General features: G+C 40.8%; 2 protein-coding genes across 7 annotated transcripts in view; one reads left to right on the forward strand and one right to left on the reverse strand.

Annotated features, from left to right (window-relative positions):
* Positions 1-22,566, forward strand: part of GRAMD2B (GRAM domain containing 2B) — a 118,801-nt gene that overhangs the window by 52,729 nt on the left and 43,506 nt on the right. Inside the window, exon 1 of one of the 6 annotated variants that reach the window (XM_043465933.1) lies at positions 21,561-21,715. The exons of the other annotated variants lie outside the window; for them this stretch is intronic. Within the exon in view, the coding sequence (XP_043321868.1) occupies positions 21,624-21,715 (92 nt within the window). The 5' untranslated portion in view covers positions 21,561-21,623. Of the gene's footprint in view, positions 1-21,560; positions 21,716-22,566 lie in introns of those variants that run through there. 6 annotated transcript variants of the gene reach the window in all.
* LOC122440103 (60S ribosomal protein L22-like 1) lies at positions 19,015-19,527 on the reverse strand. Its single transcript, XM_043465937.1, has one exon. It carries the CDS (start codon positions 19,498-19,500, stop codon positions 19,132-19,134), a length of 369 nt encoding a protein of 122 aa, XP_043321872.1. The 5' UTR covers positions 19,501-19,527; the 3' UTR covers positions 19,015-19,131.

Raw genomic sequence — 22,566 nt, forward strand, 5'->3', positions numbered from 1 at the left:
TATTCCTCCTCTCTTCTACCTGACAGTTCCTTGTCTCAAAGGTAACCACTTGCCAAGGGGTCAGGTTTTGTTCTTTTTTTATATAATGTATTTTATTTATTTATTTGGCTGTGCTGCTGGCTCTTAGTTGCAGCACTCGAGACCATTGATCGTTCTGGCATGCGAGATCTTTTAGTTGCAACGTGCAGGCTCTCTTTTTTAGTTGGGGCATCAGAATCTTTAGTTTCAGCATGTGGGATCTAATTCCTTGACCAGGGATCAAACCTGTGCCCCTTGCATTGGAAACACGGAGTCTTACCCACTGGACCACCAGGGAAGTCCCTTTGGATTTTGTTCTTATGCTGTTGTCATTTAAAGCCAGAGTCAAGTTTTTTTGTTGATTTTTATTTTTCTTTAGAATATCCACCTTCCAATATGACTCTAAGTGTGCTGTACTTGGCACAATGAAGCACCTCGTGAGGTTGTCAGGAGGATTAAATGTGATCCTACGGTATCTGGTCTGTACACCCTAAGAGAGCTCAATAAACAGCAGCTATTATTCTCATGAACAACTTTTCCCAAACTTCTTGGCAGAATAATTAATTATCTAGGTGACCTGGGCTTCTCTGGTGGCTCAGAGGTAAAGAACCTGCCTGCCAATGCAGGAGACACAGGTTCCATCCCTGGGTTGGGAAGATCCCCTGGAGAAGTAAATGGCATCCCACTCCAGTGTTCTTGCCTGGGACATCCCATGGACAGAGGAACCTGGCAGGCTACAATCCATGAGGTCGAAAATAGTCAGACACAGCTTAGCGACTGAGCACAAGCAAGATGACATACAGAGTTTAAATACTGATGAATAAATAAATCCATGAGAACAGAGGTTTGCCTTAGCTGGGTAGACTGGGAGTGTTAGATGGAAGAGTTGATGTCCTACTGACCCATCCTCAAGTTACCGGTTCATCTTCTAATCTTTTCTGTGCCTCTGTCCTACCTGGATGAGCCTAGAAAGGCTTCTAGTCAAATGAAGCAGCAAGAAATCCGGACTACCTCGTGAACAGCTAGATAGAAGTCACAGTAGTGACGAGACGTGAGCAGAGCAGAGACCAGAGTGGAGAAATGGAAATGTGACATTGGAGGCAATTGGAAGCAGCTGGGGAGAGAATAGAAGAGCTTTAGAAAGACAAGAGGAACATTGAGTCATATTGAAAAGATGAAAAAACAAATGGTACTTCACCTCTGACCTAGCTAATCTCCCCCTTCTCCTTGTCTCTACCTGTACTATTCCTGTCGCTGAAATCCTAGGCACTGAGCTGGGTGGCTGACATGCCTCTCCTTCCCTAATGGAGATGCTAATCTCTATACAAGTTTTGCTGTTTTCTTAAAGTTTGTATATATCAGGTTTATGATTATATCCATGTTTATTACCTTCTAGATTTTTCAAATTGTGTCTTCCGTCCTGTTCAGTTCCAACCTGTTCCCATTAAAAAATGGGAAGAACTCAGATTACTCTAATTTTTGTGTCTTTTAGTGTTAAGGATTATTATCTGAAAACAGTTATCTTGTGATCCTACAGATTATTTTGAAACATCTAAGGTGTAGAGCTATAAAAGCTGCATTGTGAGTTGAGTTGCCGTATGTCAATAGTGAAGAAAAAGTATTCATCATGACAGCTTTTATTATCACTGTACTGTTTCTGTAATTCATAGGAAAGTAGTTCCTCACTTGATCCTAACAACTTAAATGTTTGTAGAACATGTAAGGTGGTCCTCTGAGAGCCTATATAAATTGTCAAGAATGTTTTTTCCCTCCCTCTTTCCCTTCCTCTCTTCTGAAGTTGAACTAGTTTTGACATGAACCTGGTAGATAGCTTATACTTTTTCCTGATTTGACCAGAATCTTTTCTGAAATTTTTATATACAAAGAATCACAACACATTTTCTAAATTCAAATTCTTAAATCACCAAATGTCATACTTTTCAACAGAACCTGAGATGAGAGAGTAATAAATGGTATATGAGCTAGGAGAAAGGTAATATTTTAACAGTTGATAAGGACCAGAGCGCCGAAAAATTGATGCTTTTGAACTATGGTGTTGGAGAAGACTCTTGAGAGTCCCTTGGACTGCAAGGAGATCCAACCAGTCCATCCTAAAGGAGATCAGCCCTGGGTGTTCATTGGAAGGATTGATGCTGAAGCTGAAGCTCCAGTACTTTGGCCACCTCATGTGAAGAGTTGACTCATTGGAAAAGACCCTGATGCTGGGAGGGATTGGGGGCAGGAGGAGAAGGGGACGACAGAGGATGAGATGGCTGGATGGCATCACCAACTCTATGGGCATGAGTTTGAGTGGACTCCAGGAGTTGGTAATGGACAGGGAGTCCTGGCGTGCTGCGATTCATGGGGTCGCAAAGAGTCGGACACGACTGAGCGACTGAACTGAATTGAACTAAAGGACAAGAGAGATTTGCTCATGTTGTCAGCTGACATTTATTAAGGAGTTCTGTGTATTGGGCACTGTGCTGAGTGTCATGGCAGTCACCAAGATGAAGATGGGGCCTTTGCCCATACAAAAAAGAGTAGAGAAAAGGAATATTTTTTTTTTTTGAGATTTCTTTCAAAGAAGAAACTAGGTAGCTCCAGAAAATGTATATCAAATATAGCAGTTGATATATTTAGATGAGAAGAGATAATATCATTGTTACATGCTAGACCCTTTTCAAAGTACTTGTATATATAGACATGTACAAAGGAAGGGACAGTTACCACCACATTTTTATGCATAACAGAGACACAGTGACTTGCCCAAGTTTATAATAGCTGTTGAAATGTTGGAGCCAGAATTCAAATATAGGCAGTCTAATCTGAGCCAGGCTCCTAAAATCATTAATTCTACAGACTCAGTAGAGTTGGGAAGAGCAAAAATGCAGAAGGCAAAGTGGCTCCCATTAGGTATCTGCCCAGTTTAGATTTCTTAACTTTTATAGGTCTGCTTTCTCAACTATGAAACCAAGACTCATTTCCTTTCTTTGCACACTTCTAACACTGAACGGATTTCTAACGGTCTTAGAGAGGACAGAGGGCGCACCTGTAGCTGCCAGTTGGGAGCTGTGTCAGACACAGGTGTCTTTCTGGATTTGTCTCCATCGAGCTCAGACCTGACTATATAGACCTGAAACTTGATTGTTTCAGTTCCAGCTTCACATGGTGATTTGCATAGCAGTCATTCAGATTCCGATTTTGAAAAACCATGGTTAGGTTCTTCTTTGCAAAAGTACATAGTGTTTCTATAAAGTAATGTGACTGATTTTGGTTTTAAAAACATGCGAATTTTTTTTAAGTAATTGCCAAAGGGACCAAGAACTTTTGCAAAAATTCTGCAGTTGCACGAATCTTTTTGAAATTCTTGCGAAGTTACTTTCAGAGCCTGGAGCTCATCCTTTGAATAGTCATAAGGTTGGCAAATCCTCTTTGTTTGAGAATGAATTCAATTTTGGGAAACAGCCTGAAACCAAATTTGGTGAATAAGAATAGTTTAAACACCTTTAAACCATTCTAGGGATAAGATCATTTTTTGATCCAAAAAGATGTGACTATAAGTCAGAATTTCTGATGAGACTTACAAACCAATTTCTACACCCAGTTTAGGCTTATTACTTTGTAACCTCATTATGAAAACAGTAAAATGTTCTGCTTATTATTCTGTTCTAAAATCATTTTTCAGTGTATATAATCTACTTATGTAGGTCTTGGGCATGTGATAGGCATTTAAAAATACTTTGAGGATACAAATGTAACAGGCGATGACTTTTTTCTTGAGGAGTATGCCCTACGAATAATGGAAAACAGCTTTTGAAAAACATTTCCATGAGTTTAGACAGTGAAGGAAGTGAAAGGTTCAGCTATCACAATCATCTTGTTCTCTCTTCTGCTTCATTACACACTATGGGAATTTGTATACACATTATATTTTTTCAGGTCCACTCCCCATATCCTCATTTTATACCAGATGAACTTTTCCACTGGTATATTCAAGGCATGACTCATGCCTTTCCCATATGATAGCAATCAATTAGCTATGAAGCTCATGAGGCTTTCCATTTTTCTGTTCTTTTTTTTTTTCTATTCTAATTGTTACCTGCTAGTTAATATCTGTGAGCTGACTTGTCTACTACCTCCCAGTCCTGGAGCCTACTTAAAAACAAGCATATTTTGTTATTCCCTTTTCTTGCTTTTGAATTGGAATAGATTCCTTATCATAGCATATCTAAGATTTGATTTGAATCTTGTGTTGTTTGGTAACTTCTATGTAACATATCTCCACTCTTCTCTAATTCAGTGTAATTAAGCAAGCATTTCTTTTTTTTTTTATCTTAATTGGAGGCTAATTACTTCACAATATTGTGGTGGGTTTTGCCACATTACATTCACATTACATTACATTACATTCACATGAATCAACCATGGGTGTACATGTGTTGCCCATCCTGAACCCCCCTCCCACCTCCCTCCCCATCCCATCCCTCTGGGTCATCCCAGTGCACCGGTCCTGAGCACCCTGCCTCATGCATCGAACCTGGACTGGCGATCTATTTCACATATGATAATATACATGTTTCAATGCTATTCTCTCAAATATCCCACCCTCACCTTCTCCCAGAGTCCAACAGTCTGTTCTTTACATCTGTGTTTCTTTTGCTGTCTCACATATAGGGTCATCGTCACTATCTTCCTAAATTCCATATATATATGTGTTAATATACTGTATTGGTGTTTTTCTTTCTGACACTTCGCTCTGTATAATAGGCTTCAGTTTCATCCACCTCATTAGAACTGATTCAAATCCATTCTTTTTAATAGCTGAGTAATATTCCATTGTGTATATGTACCACAGCTTCCTTATCCATTTGTCTGCCGATGGACATCTAGGTTGCTTCCATGTCCTGGCTATTGTAAACAGTGCTGTGATGAACATTGGGGTACACATGTCTCTTTCAATTCTGGTTTCCTCGGTGTGTATGCCCAGGAGTGGGATTGCTGGGTCGTGTGGCAGTTCTATTTCCAGTTTTTTAAGGAATCTCCACACTGTTCTCCATAGTGGCTGTACTAGTTTGCATTTCCACCAACAGTGTAAGAGGGTTCCTTTTTCTCCACACCCTTTCCAGCATTTATTGTTTGTAGACTTTTTGATAGCAGCCATTCTGACTGGTGTGAGATGGTGCCTCATTCTTAATCATGTACTCTCTGCTGGGAATGCATGACTGAGATGTAGACAGTGCATCTGAGTGAGAGTTTTAGGAGCTCTCAGGCTGGGGAGAGGAGGGTGGAACATACACACATACACACACCCCACACACACAAGCAATACTATGTGATAAAAATTCCCCAATAATTATCAAATGCTAATAGAAATGGTACAGCTCATTACCTCCAAACAGCTCCCTGGGAGACTTTGAGTGTCACGCGCCAGACATAGATTCGTCACTGAATTGGGGGCACCACAGTACAGAGACCTCCATCTCACTTCTATGCCTGGCTCCTGAAGAGTTTGTGGGTTTTGTTTTTGTTTCATTTATTTATGTATTTATTTTTGAGGCGAGCTGAGCTGTGTTGGCGTCTAAAGTGCAGCTGATGGGTAAGAAAGAATTTGGCCTCAGCTAAGGGAAAAGTTATTCCAGGCAAGGGATGAATAAGGACAGGCTTGGAAGTTCAAATGTGTGTTTGTGATGAATCCTTAGGGGTCTGCTGAGGCTGGACTGTTGACTGGTCAGGGGAGGACCTGGAGCCCCCATTTACCAATAGAATTCCCCTTGCTTGGCTCTCTGCGCTTCGCTTCTGGCTTTGGCCATGCTGTTGATTCTTTGGAACTTCGGGGAGGTTGTTTTCTTTGGTCTTCAGTTAACCCCTCTATAAAGAGAGAGGGCTGAGTGACCTGGTTTGTTCATGCCCTTCCAACCTGAAGAGTGTGAGTTCTTTGAAGAAACTGCCCTACTTCTGCGCTCTTCTGTAGCCTTTGTGTGAAGAGTTCTATCAGACTGAACACGCTGAGGAAAGTGTTTTGAATAAGAATAGAATCCTTGCTTTCTTACTTGGTTTGGCCTCTTTTTTTTTTTTGCTTCTTTTTGCTTAACTTATACTTGGTTAAGGCAGACTGCCGCTGGAACATACCTCAAGTCCCCTCTTACATGTTTATAGACAGACATCAGCATCGTTGTTGCTTTTGGACAACCCTGGCCTGCCCTTTGGCTACAGGTGACAGGACCAGGTGCCTCTGAACAACTTGTAGTAGAAAGGGCTAAGCAAGTAACAATGTGAAGCCTGTAACACAAATGGGGAGCAAATTCGTTATCAATGGAACGGCAGGTTTCTTGGGTCTACTTCAGATCTGAAAATAATCGTATATTGCACTTGAATACAAAAGACAATTTAAAGGGAAAAAGCCCTTTCCTCAGATATGAAGTCAAGGATACTCGCTTACCCTTTCCAATTAATAAGTGTTACAGCGTTTTAATTGGAAAGGGTAAGCTGGTGTCCTTGACTGGGTCAGGAAGATCCCTTGGAGAAGGGAATGGCAACCCACTCCTGTATTCCTGCCTGAGAATTCCATGGACAAGAGGAGTTTGGCGGGCTACAGCCCATGGGGTCGCAGAGTCAGAGACGACTACATGACTAACACACACACATACACACACACCGCATTTTAACACACTTTATATCCTTGAAAGTACTTTTATTTGTAGCAGTAGTTGGAATTTAGCAGTTTTTGTGTTAAGCGCTTGACACTATTGTCAAGCACTATAGTGTGTTACAGGAATATTAGAATATAGTAGATGTGGACCTTGCCCTCAAGAACATCACAACAGATTTTACTATAACTTCAGCAGTATCTTACCATGACAATAAACACCAACTTCAGCCTGTTGTGATAAATAAGAATATTGTATGCGCATTTTAAGAGAATAGTGGAGAACCAACCAGCCCAGTGCAGGGTTTGTGTAAAAGCCTTCTTAGAAGAAATGATACCCAAATTTTGAAGGAGGAATAGGAGTTAGCTAAAAAAAAAAATTAGAGAGGTCATTTTATCCAAACAGAATAGCCTAGATGAATGCAGAGTAATGTGAAACAGTCTGGTGATTATGGGGAACTAATATTACTAGAATATAAAATATATACTCAGGGGCAGTACCTGGGCAGACACAATGGATTGAAGGAAGGTCACAGAGGATGACCTTGTATGCCATGAGGAGCGTGGACTTCCCTATAAGACATAGGAGTCACTGAAAGGTTTACACAGGTATGTGATAAAGTCAAGTTTTAGTTTTTCAGGTCCAGTAGCAAGGTCTAAGGTAGACTTGATGGAGAACAAAATAGGAAGCAAGGATTAGCTGTCTGTGAAACAATCCAAATGAGATTGATTTAGTAGGAAAAAGGGAGAACAGATTTGAGAAATGTCAAGGGGATAAAATCGGAAGAACCAGGTGATGGATTGGATTGACAGAAGAAGGAAGGTAGAGGGACTCTTAGTTTCTATCTCCAGGAAGGCTGCATGAATTGTGATGCTGTTAATTAAGCAATGGAACATAGGAAAAGCGAGATTGGGATGGAGGTCTGTGCTGTGATAAATATATTTGGTCTTTGTCCCCAGTTTCTGGCAGAGTCCCAGAATTGGAATTTCTTGATAGGAAGGCGTGTCCCTTGTTATTCATAATGATGCCTTTTGATCACACCTGAGTTTATGCTAATGAGATGGTTTAGGGCAGTACGCCTAGATAGCCTCAGGATGGGGCTGGCCACCAGCAAGGCCAGGTGATTAGAGGTTGGGAGCTTTTGGCCCCATCCCTGGCCTCCTGGGAGAGGAGGGCACCAAGAGATGTAAGCACTATAAAAACTCTTAATAAGATTTGATGCACTTCTGGATTGGTGAACAGATCAAGATACTAGGAGGGCAGTGCACCCAGAGAGAACAGGAAGCGCCACACACCCCTATACCCTGCCCCATGCAACTCTCCCATCTGGCTTTCCTGAGTCGTCTTGTATAATAAAGTAGTAAATGTAAGCTAAGCATTCCCCTGAGTTCTATGAGCCATTCTAGCAAAGTATCGAACCTAATGGGGGAGGAGAAAGGTGTCTTGGAAACCTCTAACTTGTAGCCATTTGGCCTGGGACTTGCAGCTGGCATCTGAAGTAGAGGCAGTCTAAAGTAGAACTAAGCCCTTAACCTATGAGATTGGATCCAACTGTGGGTCGTTAGTGCCAGAATTGAACTGGATTGTTGGATATCCACTTGGTATCTGGAGAATCAGAGAGTTGGTTGTTGGCGTCAGAAAAATATCCCAGAAGGTCAGAGCTGGGACACAGAGCTGGGAAATGCCAGCATAGAAGTGACAGTTAAAATCCAGTGGATCGAATTTCCCAGTGGATGGAATGGGTGGAATTTCCCAGTGGAGTGAAGAGGACCAAAGAGAGAACCTAGGAGTGATGCTACATTGAGATAAAGGTCAAAGAAGAGGCTGCAAAGGTAATGGAAAATAAATAGTATAGCAGAAAATAAAGCAAAAGCAAACAGAATGGTATAGAAACAGAAGGGGGAAAAAAAAAACAAGAGAAGGGAAATCTCAACATTTAGTCAACAGTTGGGGGTGCCACCAATAGCAGCATTGAGAGAACTCCTTATATGCCCTTGGCATTTAGCAATGTAAAGATTGTTGGTGAACTCTGCCGGAGAAACATTAGTGAAGCAATGGAAATGAAGGCCAAACTATAGTGGAGTGGGTTATGGGAAATGTGGAAACAGACCCAACATAGGTAGACTAAGGCTTTGGCAGCCTTGGCTGAGAAGTGAAGGAAAGACAGGAAGGTAACCTTAGGAAGTGAGAACTAAGCAAGATTTTGGCTTTTTTGATGGAGAGCTTTGTGAGCCTGTATATAAGTTAGGAGAAAGAACCAGCAAAGAGGAAAAGATGAAGATGTGGCCCAAAGATAGAATAACTGATAGAACAAGCCCAGAGGAATCAGAAAGTGGGCTTGAACATCAAGAGAGAAACTGTCTTCTGAAACTGGAGAAATGTATGATGCAGTAGATGCAGGTTTAGGTGATTGTAGTCGGGGGAAGACATGCCCTTGTCTGAATACTTCAGTTCTCAATTGACTCAGCACAGTGATAAGGTAACCCATTTCATTCAAAGGTATGAACTGTGTTTGGTTAGGGACTTGAGAGCCTGGAGAATATTTGGCACGCAAGTTAAGGGAATAGGACAGAACTGCCGAGCGCCCAGCTGACAGCAAATGTACCAGTCCACCATAAGGGCTAATTTCTCCCCCTTTAACAGTGTGCAGAGCTGGTCTTGGGGTATTTGTGCTGAATGGCTGTGCAAAAGAATGGGCATAAGTGGAAACTAAAGGTGATCAGTTGTGTGTATATATATATATATGTGGTCAGAGCTGCTTCAAGAAATAAATCCAGAAGGGATTGATTCAACTAGGAGAACATGGAAATATCAAGGACTGTAGTCTGTGTCTGAGGCCAAAAAGTAAATGAGGTGGGAACTGGAGAGATTATAGGCTGAGAGTGGAAGGTTAGAGATAGCCTAATTTCTGGATGATCCCTTTTCTGGATGGAGCAATCTGAATAATGATGAAAGCAAGACACTGGTGGTGGTTTATTCTATTCTGTTCTGTGTGTGGGTGCTCAGTCGTGTCTGACTCTTTGTAACCTTTTAGACTGTAGCCAACCAGGCTCCTCTGTCCATGGGATTTTTCAGGCCAGAATACTTGAGTGGGTTGCTGTGTCCTCCTCCAGGGGATCTTCCTGACCCAGGGATCTAGCCTACGTCTCCTGCATTGCAGACAGATTCTTTACTACTGAGCCACCGGGAAATTGTGAAGTGAAAATAAAGGTCACTGGACTTAATGCCAAGTTGTTGGATGCCATCCCTCTTGAACATTGGACTTTGGAAGGCAGCTATGCTCACCACTATACGACCAACGCGAACATAGGACTTTGAAGGATCAAGGTGTCAACTGTCAACATTCTCAAGAAACGGAACATGGCCAGTATGTTAGAAGATGAAAGCAATAAGGAACTAGGTCAGTGTAACTCACAGAAAGTTGGACCTTTTGTATGCTAAGCGTAGGTAAAAATTAATTTTAGTTTTTAAAATCAAGTAAGCTAACAAAGTTTATTCTATTCTGTTCTGTGTGTGGGTTAGAAACAGGAGTATTCCATAAGTTAATTATCTGAAATATTTTAAAAATTAACAGCAGAAACTAACACACCATTTTAAGTCAACTATAGTGAAAGTGAAAGTCACTCAGTTGTGTCTCTTTGTGACCTCAAGGACTCTACAGTCCTTGGAATTCTCCAGGCAAGATTACTGGAGTGGGTTGTCTTTCCCTTGTCCAGGGGATCTTCCCAACCCAGGGATCGAACGCAGGTCTTCCACATTGTAGGCAAATCTTCACCGACTGAACCACCAGGGAAGCCCAATAATACTGGAGTGGGTAGCCTATCCCTTCTCCAGCGATCTTCCTGACCCAGGAATTGAGCCACAGTCTCCTGCATTGCAGGTGGATTCTTTACCAGCTGAGCTGTCAGGGAAGCCCTTTCAGTCAACTATAAGCCAATAAAATGTTTTTGAAGAATCAACTACTTTCTAACAATGCTAATTTAAAAAGTAAACTGGAGGAAGTAAAGACCATGAGAGCAGCAGGAAATGAAAACTCCCAGAAATAGATGTTAGGACTTAAAGTAAAGCGATATACCTACTAAAGTGAAAGTGAAAGTCACTCAGTCATGTCTGACTGTTTGCAACCCCAGGGACTATACAGTCCATGGAATTACACCTACTAAATGAGACAACTTAAATGGAGAGGTTTACCTCCTTTTAAAAGGAAACCTTCACATTATAAAGATAGCTTCATTCCTTAAATGTTTAAGTTCAGTACAACCAAACAGAATCTCAGTGACTCTCTTAAGAAACCTTAAGGGTGGTCCAATGGCTAGACAATGCAGGGAAAAGGATTCCATCCCTGATTAGGGAACTAGATCCCACACACAGCAACTAAGAATTTTCATGCTATGACTGAAGGATCCCCTGTGCCGCAACTAAGACCCAGCACAGCCAAATAAATAAATGTGTTCTTTTTTTAATTACAGAATGAGTCTAAAATTCTTCTGAAAGGATAAGCCTGTAAGAATATCCAGCCTAAATCTGCACGACAGAAGAAGGGCTCATAACTTGTCTCCCTGATGTATTGTCAAGCTATTGGATTTAAATTTAGCATATTGACTCATTAACTCCTAATCTCATATTCAGCTGCCTTTTTTACCTCAGTATTTGCATCAGTCATCATTTTGAAATAAGCTCCTTCAAAACCCTATTTAAGATGTAAAGAACTTTTAAACAATATCTTAGCGAAAGTCACTCAGTCGTGTCCAACTCTTTGTGACCCTGTGGACTCTTAACAGTCCATGAAATTCACCAGGCCAGGGGAATGGGTAGCCTTTCCCTTGTCCAGGGGATCTTCTCAACCCAGGGGTCAAACCCAGGTCTCCCTCATAACAGGTGGATTCTTTACCAGCTGAGCCACAAGGGAAGCCTAAACAACATCTATGATTATAGTAAGTTCCTCTTCATTTTCTGCTATAAGGGTTGGGTCATCTGCATATCTGAGGTTATTGATATTTCTCCTGGCAGTCTTAATTCCAGCTTGTGCTTCATCCAGCTGGCATTTCACATGATGTACTCTGCATATAAGTTAAATAAGCAGGATGACAATATACAGGTTTGATAGTATAATAAACTCCTTTCCCAGTTTGGAACCAGTCCATTGTTCCATGTCTGGTTCTAACTGTTGCTTCTTGACATGCATACAGATTTCTCAGGAGGCAGGTAAGGTGGCCTGGTATTCCCATCTCTTTAAGAATTTTCCACAGTTTGTTGCGATCCACACAGTTAAAGGCTTTTTAACATAGTCAATGAAGCAGAAGTAGATGTTTTTCTGGAATTCTCTTGCTTTTTCTATCATCCAACAGATGTTGGCAATTTGATCTCTGGTTCCTCTGCCTTTTCTAAATCCATCTTGAATATCTGGAAGTTCTCGGTTCACATACTGTTGAAGCTTAGCTTGGAGAATTTTGAGCACTACTTTGCTAGCATGTGAGATGAGTGCAATTGTGCAGTAATTTGAACATTCTTTGGCATTGCCTTGCTTTGGGATTTGAATGAAACCTGACCTTTTCCAGTCCCGTGGCCACTGCTGAGTTTTCCAAATTTGCTGGCATGTTGAGTGCAGCATCTTTTAGAATTTGAAATAGCTCCACTGGAATTCCATCACCTCCACTAGCTATGTTCGTAGTGATGTTTCCTAAGGCCCACTTGACTTCACACTCCAAAATGTCTGGCTCTAGGTGAGTGATCACACTATCATGGTTATCTGCATCATGAAGATCTTTTTTGTATAGTTCTGTGTATTCTTGCCACCTTTTCTTAATCTCTACACTGTTTCTCTCCTTTATTGTGCCTGTCTTTTCATGAAATGGTCCCTTGATATCACTAACTTCCTTGACGAGATCTCTAGTCTTTCCCATTCTGTTGTTTTCCTCTATTTCTTTGCATTGTTTAATTAGGAAGGCTTTCTTATCTCTCTTTGCTATTCTTTGGAACTCTGCATTCAAATGGGTTTATCTTTCCTTTTCTCCTTTGCTTTTCACGTCTCTTTTTTTCTCAGCTATTTGTAAAACCTCCTCAGACAACCATTTGCCTGTTTGCATTTTGGGGGGGAGGATGGTTTTGATCATCACCTCCTGTACAGTGTCACAAACCTCTATTCATAGATCTTCAGGCAGTCTCTGTAAGATCTAATCCTTTCAGTCTATTTGTCACTACCACTGTGTAATCGTAAGGGATTTGATCTAGGTCATACCTGAATGGTCTAGTGGTTTTCCCTTCTTTCTTCAGTTTAATTCTGAATTTGGCAATAAGGAGTTCGTGATCTAAGCCACAGTCAGCTCCTGGTCTTGTGTTTGTTGACTGTATGGAGCTTCTCCATCTTACTTTTGCTCTGTTTTTTTAAAACCATAAATCAAAGCAAAAAAAAAACAAAGTAAAAGAAAAACAGCCAGTAATTGTGTCTATCAAAGAATTTTAGATAGTTCATTTAACTAATATAGAAACTTCATTCCTAAACTATCATTACACGTTCATCAGTAAGGGGGATTATTTTTCCAGAAGTACTTGTTTGTGTTGATAAATTAACCGTTCTCTTCCAGTCCTCATCATAAAATTGCTGGTTTAAAAAAAACAAGTCAACTGTTTTCCACTCGGCTCAGCAATCTTGGCTTGGTTGATACTCAGCTCAGTAGTTTCAAGATTTTAATGATTATAAGACTTCAAGGGTGGGCTAAGAACGTGCATTTTTACAAGATCCTCCCCTAACCACAGATGGGTCTGAGATAGAAGGTCCTTAGGTCCCACTTTGAGAACCACTAAATTGTAAAATTCACAGACTGATCTTACCAGAAACTATATGGCTCAGGCACACCTTAAATACACACCCTGGAGGAGAGAAACATTTTTTAGCCTAATTTGTCTTCTCAGTCTTGGTTTTGGTACGTGTTGTTTTTAGTCTGTATATTTGTGTCCTGAGCCCAGGGTTCCATTAGTTAGTTAAAAGAAAAATTAAAAAAAAAAAAAAAGAAAATAGGATCCAGGCAAAACCTCGAGGACACAGAGTCCTCTCACATCCTCTTTCACATCTCTGTTCTCTTGTGTTTCCAAAGACACCCTCTACCCAGTCACCTACTGCTGTCCCCGTGGAGATGTTGACAGTGATGACTTTGAGCTTGCTGTGGTGGAGAGACACCCACGGTTACCTCACATATCAGTAGGCTCATCAGTACCATTTTTCTAGATTCCACATATATATATATGGAATTCCATATATATATTAATATATAGATTAATCTAGATTCCATATATATATTAATATACGATATTTGTTTTTCTCTTCCTGACTTACTTTACTCTGTACAACAAGCTCTAGGCTCATCCACCTCAGTTCAACTCAAATTCGTTCCTTTTTATGGCTGAGTTTTTTGCATTGTATATATGTACCGCAACTTCTTTATCCGTTCATCTATCTATAGACATCTAGGTTGCTTCCATGTCCTGACTATTGCAACTGATGCTGCAATGAACATTGGGGTGCGTGTGTGTTTTTCAGTTATGGTTTCCTCAGGGTATGTGCCAAGTAGTGAGATTGCTGGGTCATAGAGTAGTTTTAGTCCTAGTTTTTTATGGAACCTACATACTGTTCTCCACAGGGACTGTATCAGTCTGTATCATTCCCACCAACTGTACAAAAGGGTTCCTTTTTCTCCACACCCTCTCCAACATTTATTGTTTGTAGCTTTTTTGATAATGGCCATTCTGACTGGTGTGAGGTAGAATCTAATGCTTTTGAGAGCGCTGCTCTTTGCATCTAGAACTCCAGATTGTGTTTCAAACCTACACCCTGCTTGCTTTTTATATGGTGCAGAATTGACACTCTTCTGTGCTCAGGAGGTATGACCTGACCCTGTAAATTCTCAAAGGCAGAGGAGCAGGTGTGTGGGAAAGCCCAGACAGTCTTGGTGCCAGGACAGCCCGAGGCTTCGCTGGCACCTAGTGTTGATGGGCTGGAGGAAAGGGCAGTCGCACTATCACATCACCACCTGTGTCTGCTCTGCTCAGGTTTCTCTCGAGGCTATCCTTTGGATGTGAGCTGGGGGAGGCTGGAGAGGAGCAGCTGCTGCATGAGGCGCAGGCAGGCTACAGGCGTGACTCCACGGCCCCACCTGGAGTTACGGTAGCTGTTCAGTTGGATGCGCTTTGCTTATAATTACAGCTTGTTTCATGTTGACCCATGTAATTTTGAATCTCTTTTCCTTCACCCCCAAGAAAACGTAATCTGGCCCACATATTGAGATTAGGGAAATTCATGTCTGTTCCTTACTCTCCCCAGAGTAGCCAGGGTAGCTAGGCTCCCAAGAGAAAAATTACCCCTATCAAGTAAAGATTCCAAGTAGGTACCTTCTACTGACAAGCTGGCAACAGCCACGTGGACTCATACAGGAAACGTGAACTCTCCCAGATCCCATATTGGATGCTCAAATATCCAGTTCTGTTTAGAGATGATTCAGTTCCTACAGTCCTAAATACTGGACAGCAGGAAAAATAATTTTCTCTCTACCCTTCTGAGTTCTTAGCTATATATATATAGGTAGGTAGATAGATAGATAGATTCTGAGACACCTATAATACAAGACAGATTAACACGAGAAAAGCAAAGAGAAGTTTATTAACAGGTAGAATTCATGTGTATCTGGGAGATTCTTCAGGGGAAAATGAGTAACTCCAGGTGGTTGTAGAATTCAGGATTAAATACCATCTTAAGAAAGAAAGAGGAGAGAGGATATAGTCCTCCCAGAGGAGAGTAAATGATTTTTAGGAAAGATGAAGGGCCCATAGAATAAAGGGGAGGTATTATAGTTCTGACAGAATTTGTTTAGGTGTGGTGTAAGCTCCTAGTCTCCTCTCTGATGAAATCAGTCCTCCCTGGTTGATGAAACTTGGGGAGGGGATTTATGACAATTGAGTTCCTCTGGGAGAATCTGTCTTTAGGCAGACATGAGACATTCAGAGAAAGCCCCTCCCGGCATTTGCTGTTCTTCAGGTACCTACAAGTAGCTCAAAATCATTATATAATACCAAATTGACATCTTTTAGGGTGGCATGCTCTGCTACTCTTCAATAATAATTCATAATGCTAGAGACTTCCCTGGCGGCCCAGTGGTTGAGACTCTGTGCTTCCACTGCAGGGGGGACAGGTTCAGTACCTTGTTGGAGCTAAGATCCTACACGCCGAACAGAGTGGCAAAAAAAGAGAAAAGAAAGAAAGAAATTGTCTTCCACCCTGAAATAATAAAATGTTTATTCTAAAAAATAATAATTTGTAATGCCAAAACCTTCCCTGAAGAACAGCTAGATTTCACGTGTTTTTTGTTAATTACAATTAGTTAACAAAATTAATCCTTTTTTAAGTGCTACTGGTATTGTGTTTATCTTTTTGGAAAATGCTTATCTTTTACAGCTATGTATTAACTACAGATGTTCGTTGCACAAAAATATGAAGTGGGAGGAATGGACAGAGATACAGGTGAAACAAGATACTCATCTGAGCTATGAGTAGATAATCATTCTTCTGCCTACTCTATTTCATAAAATTTTTATAGTAGGTGGTTGGAAATTTTCGCAATCATTTATGAAAGTAAGTGAAAGGGTAGCTTTAATTACTCAGCTGTGATGTAAATTGGGCTTTCCTGGTAGCTCAGCTGGTAAAGAATCTGCCTGCCATGCAGGAGACCCTGGTTCGATTCCTGGGTTGGGAAGATCCCCTGAGAAGGGATAGGCTACCCACTTCAATATTCTTGGGCTTCACTGGTGGCTCCGTTGGTGAAGAATTTACCTGCAATTCGGGAGACCTGGGTTCCATCCCAGGGTTGGGAAGATCCCCTGGAGCAGGGCATGGCAATCCACTCCAGTTTTCTTGCCTGGAGAATCCCAATGGAGAGAGGAGCCTGGTGGGCCTCAGTCCATGGTGTCGCAAAGAGTTGGACACGCCCGAGCGGCTAAGCACTGCACAACACATGATGTAAATTATTAACCCCAAGAAGTAGAGAGTCCGAGTTTTTCTGATGAAATCTATGCCCGATCTTCAAAAATTGCCACTATTCCTCTTGTCAGTGCCACCTAGCTTCATTGGTCAAATAGAAAGATGCATACATTTTTCTAAACTCCTTTATGCCCCCCTCCTTTTTTAATGAAAACAGAATGTGTTTTCTAAAATCAGGTTTGATGTGACAGCAGCTCTGTGCAGGGCAGCTTGTAACACATGCTGTGGAAGGGAGGATCTGGTGTGGAGATGAGAAAGTCAGGCTCTTATTAAGACACTGAAATATGATAAGCATCCCTTATGAAGATGCCACTCCTAGAAACCATGCATTGGGTCACTCTTAGAAAGGCACAGCATTGATTCCTCTCCTTGAGCCTTAATCCAGTTCAGAGATGTACAATGAAGAAAAGCAATCCTGTTCTCTTCCTGTTTCTTAGAATCTGCAATAACCAAGCATTGCCCTTTAAACTCTTAAAGTAAAGCTTCTTAAGGTGTAACGGCCCCTCCCCGCTGTATGACAGCTCATTTGCTCTTCCTAAGGCAGAATCCATTACCTTTCACCCAGTTTGGGAGGAGGGAATGGTGAAGCTTCGCAATGGAAATGTTTCTTCTCTGCCCCCAACATTTGCAGGTTCAGTTTGTCAGATCTTTGTCTGGCAAAGATCTGCTTGAAACAGGCAGGCCATGGCCTCACTGAAGCTGCCCTTGACTAGTTTAAGTCTAAGTTTGCCAAACATGAGCCAGCACCCAACAGAAAAGTTCCCTGGTCTTTCCCATGCCAGTTTTCCTGAGTCCAGGAAATTCACAGTGGAGTATATCGCTTGGTATTGCTATATATAAGGTCTGTGTAGTTAAAAAGGGTTCTGGGCTAGAAATAAGAATACCTGGTCTGAGTTGTGATGTAAGGAGCATGAAATGAATAGAGTCCCCCCTCCCCGACCCCCACCCCCACATCCCATACAGAGGTAGATAAGACCCAGGCCCTGCCCTCCATGGCTTATGGTCTAGGAGTAAAGGTGAACAAATAGTAGCCCAGTCACAATTCTTAAAGCCCATAGTAAAGCATACAGTTTCCATGGCAGTCACCTTTTAGGGTACTGGGGAGAATCATTAAGTACAGGAGGGTTGGTCCTCAGGGCACAGAGAGGATTGGGGAAGGCTTCCTGTGGGAGGTGGCCCAGCCAGAGCTAAATCCTGGAAGATGACCAGTGCTTGCCAGGACCATGAAAGAAGGCTTGTGCAGCCCGAGCACCGGGCTGGACAGAACATGGCAACAGGCTGAATGCCATGAGGAGGCTCCAGATTGCAGAATGCCTCCGGTACTCAGCTTCAGTTTGGTCCTGTAGGCAGTGGAGAACAAAAAGGCTTTTAAATGAGGTGAGGCTGGGGAGATGATATGAATATTACAGTATATTTGGGCTTTTCAAAGGTCACAGGACTGTGATCTTCCACACAGATGGAAGGAGAAAGTGTTGGATATCATTCAGATGAGGTGGGGAAGTTTAGGAGTCTGAACAGGAGACACTGAGGACCCTAGCTAACCCAGTAGAACTGGGGAAGAGCAGAAGGGGTCATAACTGGAGTATGTTAAGGACGTACAATCCACAGGTCTTGGTTTCTGACTAGCTTTGGTAGGAGAGGGATAGTCAAATATTAGAACAATGGAGGTTCCAATCACTCAGGTTGTTCTTTGGTCACTCAAGGCTCTCAGTTTCCTTATTTGTGAAATATGGATAACATCTGTCTTACATACCTGCCTCATCAGGTTGGCATGAGGACGCATATGGCGTGGTGGTGAGGGTGCGAATGCTGTTTGAGAAGAACAATGCAAGTGTAAAGTCATCTGGAAAATCCAGGAGGAGGGTGTGGGAAGGAAGAGCGGAGGGGCCAAGCATAGATGTTTTCCAAAACAATATATATTTTAGCACAGGTAGAGAAAATGCATATTTGTAGTGGGAGAGAGAAAGGATAGGAAATAGGATATCAGATGTAAGATTTTTTTTTTTCAAATCTAAATATTTTATTATATACTTACACCCCAAATTGTATTTTTGCTATATACTTTTAACTTGAGGATATCTGTAAAATCAGTACATTACAGAAATCCTGAAATTACACTAGCTATAAGCTATTTAAATACTACTTATACAAAGTATTTGGGGGGGGTGGGGAACAAAAGCTTATTTACACATTCACTTTGCTATATACCTGAAACTAACACAACACTGTAAATCAACTACACTCCAATAAAAATATAAAAAAGTATTAAAGGAAAGCCAGCACCATATAAACAGCATACACTTAAATAAAAGATGAATGTTTTACAGAGTAATGTTTTTTATTCACTGATAAGCTAAAGGTCCATTTCAAGATGTTTCTTTTTTTTGTATGCTTAATGTGTTTTGTTAGCAAGCAAAGCCCTATAAAGGATGGCATCATCTAGTCCTCAGACTCAGATTCATCTTCATCTTGACTAATCTGGAAGTAACGAAGCTCATAAGTCTCCTTGTCAGATGCAACCACACGAAGCCAATCACGAAGATTGTTCTTTTTAAGGTATTTCTTGGTAAGGTACTTCAAATACCTTTTAGAGAACTGTTTCTCAGAAACGACTATGATTTTATTCTTGAAGCGTTCAATGTGAACGACGTTCCCAAGATTTCCAGTTTTTCCATTCACTTTAACCTTCTCCCGCAGAAACTGTTCAAAATTTCCAGAATCAAAAATTCCATCTTCTACTGGATGAGTAATATCCAAATTAAACTTCCAGGTTGACTTCTTAGGCTTCTTGTCTTTCTTCAGCGCCATCTTGAAGGCTTGCCGCGCGATTAGAGAGCCAGATGTAAGATTTATTAGACTTTTACTGTTTATTTCCTTGAAAGAGGTACTCATTATTATGTATAAATTACATTAATTATAATTATAAGCATTTTTCAACAGAGTTCCTAGTTCTACAATTATTCCATATTTTGATACATATATCAATTACATATTAGGTAACACATGATATTATATAGCATGTAATATGTATTTTTATGACATCAATAATATTCTGATATATGATATACTATTTATATCATATATATTATATAATTATGGAATTCCATATTGAAATAACTAAAAATGTACTCTTTTATTTTCACCATGGGGTAGCATGAACTGTTCTTCCCTTAAGTATATCTAGTTTGGAAGTGTTTTGGTTAAACCAAAGCCTTTTACACAAAACTGTTTTCTCTAATGTAAAGTTTTCCCATTTTTTAAAAAGTGATAGCATCTCTCTTCTTTAGAAATTGAGTCCCATTAGTTTTTCATTAAGAAGCAATCCTGAGTTTCAGTAATACTGTCTAGCATTCAAGCAGAGAGAATCTTCACCTGCGGTAGTGGCATCCATAAGGTCCCATGTCCGGTTTCATCACTGGAATGATGTGGCGTTTCCCAGTGACCTCTGGGAAATTCCCGTGCGCTCCATCCTGAGCTGTCCTCGTACACATGTAGTTCTGCACCCTGAGATCAGAATACAGGACAGTGAGACAGTGGTTCTGCCAGTTTTAAGTGGGGGAATCAAAGGAGAAATACGTTTCTAGATGGCTCTCTGGTACTATTTTGGACTCTTGTGGCAACTTTTAACTCTGTTGCAATGCCTGCGTACCTTGGTCTTTCAGCTCTCTGGTGTTTGATCTTTTCTCCTCCTCCCCTACATGAAACAGGAAGATAGCATTCCAGGAAATGAAGGGTATAAGAGGAAAGAAAGCACTTAAGTCATCACAGATGGCCACCAGGGTAGTAGGAGACAGCTCACATGGCCAATGCTTCCAGTCCAAGCACCTCCTGCAATAGCTAAGGCCGGAGGAGCACAGCTGGTCTCCACAGGGACCAGGATTCCTGAAAACAAAGCAAATGTTTCTCTCTTCCCAAGTCGGCTTCTAAATGGCCTTGTAGTTTTACAGTTTTCTTTAACCTTAAATATTACTGTGCTATTCATAGGTAAAATATTCCCTTCTGGCTAAATACATGCGTTTCTGGCATGGTACATTCTGTCTCTCTTGCTCTCCAGATAAAAGTTATTACTGTAGGTATGGTAACAAGAGAAAGGAAGTCTAACTCAAAAGGAATTTCTGTGAACATAAAACACTGTTCTACCAATGCAGTTTACTAAGACTCTATCCCTTTGGGGTGTCTCTCCCTCTTCTTCCTTTTCCCATTTACCACCTGGTCCTCATTCCTTCTCTTTCCTGGAAGAGTGCCTCTAAAATGGAACTCCCTAACATGATTCTCTTCCAGTACCCACGTATCAGAAAATACACATCAGTCTTCTTAGGAGGAGCATTTTCATAAAGCTGAGCCTCATTTCAGGAGACCGTGGCAGAGCTCTGTTAATCTCTCACAATCTCAGAGCTCCTCTGCTCAACTGTACCCTCATCCCTCCAGGCTTAAGACCAGCACCTCAGACACCCAGTTCTTTGTAATCCTACTCACCTCCCAGATTCTAACACTACAAATACCTTCTCATTGGCATTCTTGATATACAAGGCACTTGTTCTTTTTTTTTCTCCTTTGCATACTGTAAAGTTTTTATGACTTTGCCTGAAATCCTCATCCTCCCAGTTCTTGATCCTCTGTTCTTTTAAAATGGGGTTCCAAACTGATCTGCTGAGAGAAGGATTCCACTTACTTCTGAAAACCCAAAATAGAGGTCTTAACATTTTTTTTATTCTGAATTTTAATGGGGTGGTTTTGACAGTGGGTTTTGTTTTCTTCTGTGTGTGCTTAATCTACAGTACCTGAGTAATTTCCAGTCTTATTTGATATTTATGATTTTTTGAATATTTGTCATATAGCTGAAGATTTGTTAATCCTGTGTTGTTTAGTTGCTGAGTCGTGTGTGACTCTTTGTGACCCCGCTGACTGTCGGCCACCAGGCTCCTCTGTCCATGGGATTCTCCAGGCAAGAATATTGGAGTGGGTTGCAATTTCCTGAATTTCATGCCCTACCTGAAATTTTCACTCTTATCTTTCTGTTTTGGTAAGTTTCTCATTACACTTTTAAAAATCTAGGCCTTTCCCAAACACTTCCCTTCTGGCCAAAGCCTTAGTTAAATAGATTTCCTTTAACATATCTTAGGTAAATTAAAAGTGTCAGTTGGTGGAAGAACACTTTCAAAACAAGAGTAGAGATAGAAATACAAAAAAATATTTAAAGTCCTTGCCCTGGGAAGATTATTAGTTTGAAGGAGATATATATATTTTAGAAACTTTGTTAGCATGAGCAATGTACTATACAAAATCCTGTTTACATGCTGAGGGTATAAATAACAAAACAGAGCTATCAGCAACATCAATCTACTTTTTTCCTGGAAATTGGAAAAGTCAATTGCTGTCTCCTTGATGCATTTTCTCGTCACTTTTTTTTGTTGTTTTCCAGTTGTGCTTGGCCTCAAAATACTACTGTCGAGAAGTTATTTAGTTTGATTATTATTTTGCTTACAATTGTTGTTTCTTCTGACAATGAAGACAGTCAGTTTTCATATATTTCAAATTATTACTCACCTAACTAATGATCAGTTTGAAAGATAAGTTTGCACACAATGCTGAATCAATGAAAGGAAAAGACGACTTTTTCTCCCCTCTTCCACCTTCCACCTGGTCCTCTTCCAACAGGATTTAAAATCACACTTGGGAAGGAGTTTTCTACATAGTTCTTGAGATTAAATTTAAGCTCAAGCCCCTTTTCCAATACTGATTATTGTTCTGAACTTTATACATACTCAAAATTGTCCAGTCAGTGAATATTAATTATATAATTTTTTTATGTCCAGACATTAGAGGTAAAGAGATAGGGGCTAATATCAAGAGGGACATGTCCTGGGCATGGAA

This window comes from Cervus canadensis, chromosome 4 (assembly GCF_019320065.1).
Source record: "Cervus canadensis isolate Bull #8, Minnesota chromosome 4, ASM1932006v1, whole genome shotgun sequence".
In the NCBI taxonomy this organism is placed as follows: Eukaryota; Metazoa; Chordata; class Mammalia; order Artiodactyla; family Cervidae; genus Cervus; species Cervus canadensis.